Raw genomic sequence first — 6,746 nt, 5'->3', positions numbered from 1 at the left:
GTCGATTACATTTTGTCAAATATACACCAGCAATACAAAAAAAGAAAAACCAAAGATCACTTTTAGATTTCAAAAGAACAATACGAATTAGATCTTACCTGAAGTAAAGGAATATTCCCATGGCAATGACGAGCGAAACTAAAGATAGAGAGTATCCGATACTGTATACGATCTGGAGAGACTGATAAATCTTCTGTTGGTAAATAAAGAGAAATATCCATCGATGAAATAAACATGGCGCTGTTTTAAAATCATGATCAAAACGTGATCTATTGATCGTAAAGTGATGTTGGAGCAAGGTGATTGATAATTGAGGGGAATGCGAAAAAAGGGAAAGAATTGTTTCTCTGTCATTGTCTGTATTCTACAGGATATAGATTGGAATACTTCAGTTACGTCGCAACTTTTCTTGCAAAATTCATGAGATGATAAATCTACATTTGGGGCTTCACTAGAATACCACGAACAACGATGCCTAAATATCAATTTCTTTACTCTTTAAATGCAAATGAGCTAATCTGGTCCGCAATTACACACTCCTCTCAGAATGAGATTTGAGGGACGAGTCCTGATGGAATGAGATTTCAATCTTTCAAGAGTGAATTTTTACCTTTTTAGAGTGAAAGTGCATATTTTTTTTACACTTTCACTCCCAAAAAAAGCTAAAAATTCACTCTTGAGATATTGAAATCGCATTCCATCAGGACTGGTCCCTCATCTCACTCTGAGAGGAGAGTGATAAAGGGGTCATGGCCAACACAGCGAGTAAGCAGATTTTTAGTAAATAATAGTAAATATTGAGCCGCAGATTTTGGCAAATCAAAAATTGTCTTAAAACAAGCAGACATTGATGGAAAGGTTAGTCGTCAAAATTTTTTATTTTTTTTAATAAGTTTATCGGTTTCGGCCCCCACTCCGCCCTGCCCTCCCCATACTCCAGTACCGAGGGCCTACCTCGTCAATGCTATTGTCTTTATCTTCCGCCTTGCACATTGTGTAGTTGGTCCATGTGTCGTTGTTTTCAGAAAGATACCACGTTCCGTCTGCTTCGCAACGCTTGGACGCCATCACTGTGTGAAAAAAAGAAGAAACAAATGCCTTCATTAAAGACGTTTTCTTTTTCTTTTTTAAGTTAAGAAAATGTTTTCTTTGGAAGAAAGAAAAAATGCTGATTGGTAGTCGTCACAAACCAAAGTCAATTGTTTGAATAACATATTACCACTGCTGGCAAGAACAGTGCGTGTTCACTATGCGAAAATATCATTCACACTGTTAAAATGTTCAAATTTAACACCGTGGACACCTCGACAGTGTGACTGTTCACACGGTCGACTATGTGAATATGTGATTCACACTGCTGAAATGCTCAAATTTAAGTTTAAGGTGATTTCACATCGTGTTCCACACTGTGAGAACACTGCGTCACCCTTTTCTCCTTTTTTTTGGTGGGGGGGGGGGGGGGAGGGACATTTGGCTTTTCCAATTTACTTCAGCACCCCCACACAACAAAAATCGTTCCCAATGCCCTGCTGACTGCAGTGATTAAATGTATGTCCCGTCGGCTATTTTGTTCTTACGACATTTTCTTCCCGGTGTCAAGATTAAAACCGCATCTCATGAATATTCATCGATAAAATCGTAATGCAACAAAGTACTTTGAAACAATTCGAGAAATTTGGCAGCGTGGTACATGGAAATAGTCCTTATGCTTACAATACCGAGAGCTCGGGCTCGAAACCCAGTATGAGCGAGAACTTAATTTGTCAATATTCCATTTTCTTTTCGTTTTTTTATTTACGCGAGACTTTGCAGACATACAAATCCAAAACTCGAAGCCTGATTGAAAAATTTCAAAAACAATTTTCAAAAACGAAAACTCGAGACTTGAGTCTATCAAACCATGGACCCTCCATGATCAAATCATTCAAACACGAAATCGTTATTCTGCATGCAGTGTTCTTTCTTTTCGAGCGTGTGTGCACAAATTGATCAGCGCTGGCTAATGTCGATCTCCCGTGGGATAATTAAGATAAGGCCATAGTATGAAATTACACCTCATTGGACTCAACGCAGTGATTTGCCCACTCTTAACAGTCTTCTCAGTCACATTCCTTCGGTTTTAATGATCTTTTGGATTCCCAAAACCATCCTTTAAACGAGAAAAAAACATATTTGCTACAACCGTTCTCGTCAACCCTGGGAACGATTTTTTTTTACTGGGGGGCTGATGTCAATTTGACAAGCAAAAGTTTAAAAAAATTAAAAATGAACGTAAAGATGAACGTGATTTTCGTCCCGATGAATAATTCGACAAGCCCCCCCCCCCCCCCATCCCGCAAAAAAAGGGTTTCAGTCCAATATGAAGGTAATTTTCGTCCCGAGACATTTTTACAAGCAGAAAAAAGGTGGGTTTCTTAAAAAAAAATATATATATATATACATGTATATACATATATGGGGGTGCTGCCTATAAAAAAATGATGCACGCAGTACACCCAAGGAAAATCTTGGGGGTGCTTCAGCGCCCCCGCTTCCCAGGGCCTGGTTCTCGTTGTTTGAATGAACACTGTTACTTTTAATTTGTTTTTCAATGTCAGTCTTCATGTAAACAGATGCTCTAGACATCGTTTTAAAAAATAAATCTCAGGTTATAATCTGCTGAATGCAAACTGTCTATATGAGTTTATTTCTAAATTTAACAGATCTTCATAATAAACAGTTCATCGTATAAGAGCAAACAAGGTACAAGGCAGTGGCAAAAGATACTCGTGGAAAACAAGTGAACACAATACAGGTGATGTTGATGATGATGATGATGATAATGATGATGAGGATGATGATGAAAATGATGATGAAGGTGATGGTGATGATGATGGTAATGATGATGATGATGGTGATGATGATGATGATGATGATAATAATAATAATAACTCTTATTTACCCAGGGTAGCCACTCTCAGCTGTAAGCTGTTCTTCCAGCGGGCCCTGCATAACATAATATGTTATTATTACCCTTCTCCATTCTATACATCGAGCGCCTGACAAGAAGGCAGAAGGTCCCATTTTTTAAAAGTCTTTGGTATGACTCGGCCGGGGATCGAACCCACGACCTCCCGTTCATGAGGCGGGCGCTCTACCACTGAGCAACCATGTCTATGATGACAAATGATGATGATGAGGATGATAATGATGATGGTGATGATGATGACAATGATGATGATGAGGATGATGATATAATGATGATGATGATGGTGACGATGATGATGATGATGACGGTTATGATGGTGATGATGATGACGGTAATGATGGTGATGATGATGAAGAAAATGATGAAGATGATGATAATGGTGGGGATGATGTTGATGACGATTATGATGATGACGATGATGATGATGTCGACGCCGATGGGTTAATGATAAATGATTGTAATAATCACAAAAATGACAGTGAAAGCAAGAGAAAAAACGGGTATAAAGCAAAAGCAAATATGACTTCTATTTTTTAAAGACCAGATGATGATGATCTCGACGCCGATGTGTTTTTTTAAGATGAGAAATGATTGCAATAATCGCAAATATGACAGCACAACGATGGGGGTGGGGTGGGGTAAAAAGCAGAAGCCAATATGACTTCTACTTTTTTTAAAGACCAGAAAGATTGAAAATCAAGAATTGGAGGATTATTAACCAACGATTTTCAAGTACTCTCTCCACAGTCTAAGGAAAACTGTCTTCCATGACAGATATCTTCATTTTCGGATGAACGATGGTTAAGAATCCTTATTGAAGAGGAGATTATGTTAAAGCCACTTGTTACGCCAACTCAAAAACTTCCACCAACAGCCAACATAGACTTATCTTCTGATCACTAACGGGAAAATCCCTTCTTCTTCTTCATCTTCCTCTTCTTTTACGTCAGAAACGACGACGGGCAAGTCTAGACAATTCTTAACCAGTCAGGAAGGATCATAGCTACCAAGTGTCAAGTGTCATTTTTCAACAACTAGAATAATCTTAATATACTTGCGTACTTTGAAAATTCCTTCACATTCAAAGTTTCCTAACATTTGCGTATTTATTCATTCCCATTTATTTTGAGACAAATATTTTGAGACAAAGACATTAGAAGCCGGAATGTTGTTTTTTTTTCAAGAGAACGTAAGAGAATGTACATTATCAGGGGCTTGTTATAAAAGGTTGTATAATTGCGCGCAGGTTTCGGGTGAATATTTATGGGCAGCCGTAAGGGCCAAAATTAAACGACCGAGTTAATGTAGTGTAAGCTCGCTAATAGCCGGTCATTTTTTCATAGTCTTTCAAAGAATAAAGCTACCAAGAAATTACACAAGTGATAGAGATTACCGAAATTTGCCTTAACAGGACCGCGGATAAAGAATATTAGTCTCATCCCAACTTCTACAAGCCCGTTGCATTGCGCATGGCTTTAGGAGGACATCATTAGGATACACGACCATACACAAGTATACCAGGGGCGCGGGTGTCGCTACGGATTACTCCCTATTCTTGTTAAAGTAGTGAAAAAATAATAGAGAAGAAAAGGATGAAAAAGAAAAAATAAAGACTAGGCCCTATCAAGAAGTCAGATATGGATCGTGTTACTCTATTATAACCCTCATTATTTAATTTAAACAAAATGACATCCCTTGTTGATCGTCTTTAATAGCCCCCCCCCCCCCCCCCCCCCATCGAAAAATCCTAACACCGCCCTTCTGCATACACACCTACAATTTCAAATTTAGAATGTAAAAATTAAAACCAACAAGTTCGAAAAAAAAATTGGGGGGGGGAATTATTTTTTAATATAAGACTAAAGAAAATCGTAACTTTTGAATGGAGCATTCCTGATCTTACTCTGACTCGAATAATCTGTTTTAATATTACAGTATCTTATTTTCTATGGATCTCTATCACTTGTTTAATTTCTTGGGAGCTTCGTACTTTGAAATAAACCATAGGAAAAATTGGTCGGCTGGCTAGCTCACACCCCACTTACCCGGTCGTTTAATTTTGGCCCTTACAGCTTGCCATAGAAATTTACCCGAAATTTACGCGCAATTTACACGGCCTTTCAGAACATGTCATATCGGGACCTCATTGAAGTGCCTAACCTTTTCAAATAAAACTGAAAATAAGTAAATTGATGAATACAAATAAATGAATGAATTCATAAATAGACAAGTGAATACATGTCTAATAAATAAATTCCTTAATTTATTAAGAAGTTAATTGATACAAAAATTATTATATATAAATAAATCAATGGATAAATAGATAAATATAATAAAATGTTGCCCCTGCATGTGGAGATTTACCCTATGCCCCCAAATATATCTTATAAAGCGTGTGGACCAATGGCACTCCGTAATCGTTCAAAAGTAGGACCGACAAAATGGTGGAGGGTGATGTATCAAAACACTTTGGGGATGACCGAAAGGCAGTGTAGACAATATAGCCATCATGAAATAGATTTTACGCCATCAGCAATTGAAAGGTTTATGCTCAAATGAAGGAGATCAACCAAATACAATAATGATAAAATGTGTATTCGTTGCCTTAGAGATAAATCTTCTACTGTTCACAATTTTTTATTAAAACAAATTTATCTATATCTAATTCCCCATCGATCAGATGAGTGCCTTCAAAGCCATTTCAGTGAAGGAGCCTATTCGACCCACTGATATTAGGGAATGTGTTATAAAAGGGCAATGGTGAATATATATATATATATATATATACATGTATATATATACATGTATATATATATATATATATAGATATATACACATATATATGTATATAGTGTTTGATAAGTGAATAAATTATACAAATAGTAGTTTTATAATTAGTCACTTTTCCCTTTTGATTACTTAAATATTTCAGTTTTATTCATATTATTATTTAAATAAAAATGTTTGTTTATTTAATGTTACCAAGCATTGACTCAGATTTTAACTTTATTTCCATGTATGATATGATTTTTGTTGTTCTTTGTGTTTTCATCAGGTCATTGATGAAAAACAATTTTATGCTGATCTTTTGTACCTGAATAGATATGTTCTAATAAATAAATAAATAAATAAATTGTATATATATATATATATATATATATATATATATGCAGATAATATCAATAAAACGTAATGACAATGATAGTAATATCCGAGATATTAATACTAATCATAATTGAAATGATAATGACAGTAGTTTAAATTTAGAAGAAGAACAGTATTGATCACACTATCGGTCTTATCTACGGTGATGTCAGGAAAATCAAGTTTAAAAAACACATATTCTCTTGGCCTTTTGATGATACGGTTCATATTCAAGAATCGGGAGGTGCGGATTGATTGTAATATTGCAAAAATGATTTTGGTAGTAATGAACGATACTTACTATCATCCCTTGTGGTAGTATCGGTGAGGTAACTCGGGCAAGCCTGCTTGTGTACAGTATTCGCAAGTGTATCTGGCCAGCACATAATACCATCCCAGGTGCGGTTGCAGTGAACACCTAAAAAAGGAAGAAAATTAAATCATTAATATTTCATTATTGCTTCAATAATCAACTTACGAATATGTCCGACCAATTTGAACATGCTCAATGTGTGTAGCAGAGCTTCCACGGTTGTAGCCACCCCCCCCCCCCACATACACACACACCCTCACATCTTCCCACGCACACACATTTCATTTTTGCTTCAATTAACAAATTACGAATATGACCGAC

At 36.3% G+C, this 6,746-nt stretch overlaps 1 protein-coding gene across 1 annotated transcript in view; it reads right to left on the bottom strand.

The window, feature by feature from the left end:
• LOC129274993 (vasoactive intestinal polypeptide receptor 1-like) overlaps positions 1-6,525 on the bottom strand; it is a 42,550-nt gene extending 36,025 nt beyond the window's left edge. Inside the window, exons 1-3 of the mRNA XM_054911753.2 lie at positions 6,414-6,525; positions 955-1,070; positions 99-193 (exon numbers count right to left, since the gene is read on the bottom strand). Coding sequence (XP_054767728.1) covers positions 99-193; positions 955-1,070; positions 6,414-6,498 — 296 coding nt within the window. The 5' untranslated portion in view covers positions 6,499-6,525. The remainder of the gene's footprint in view (positions 1-98; positions 194-954; positions 1,071-6,413) is intronic.
• Between the last annotated feature and the right edge of the window lie 221 nt (positions 6,526-6,746).

This window comes from Lytechinus pictus, chromosome 13, assembly GCF_037042905.1.
Source record: "Lytechinus pictus isolate F3 Inbred chromosome 13, Lp3.0, whole genome shotgun sequence".
Taxonomy (NCBI): domain Eukaryota; kingdom Metazoa; phylum Echinodermata; class Echinoidea; order Temnopleuroida; family Toxopneustidae; genus Lytechinus; species Lytechinus pictus.
The sequence above is the reverse complement of the archived record's forward strand: the minus strand, read 5'-3'. Positions and strand labels throughout refer to the sequence as shown.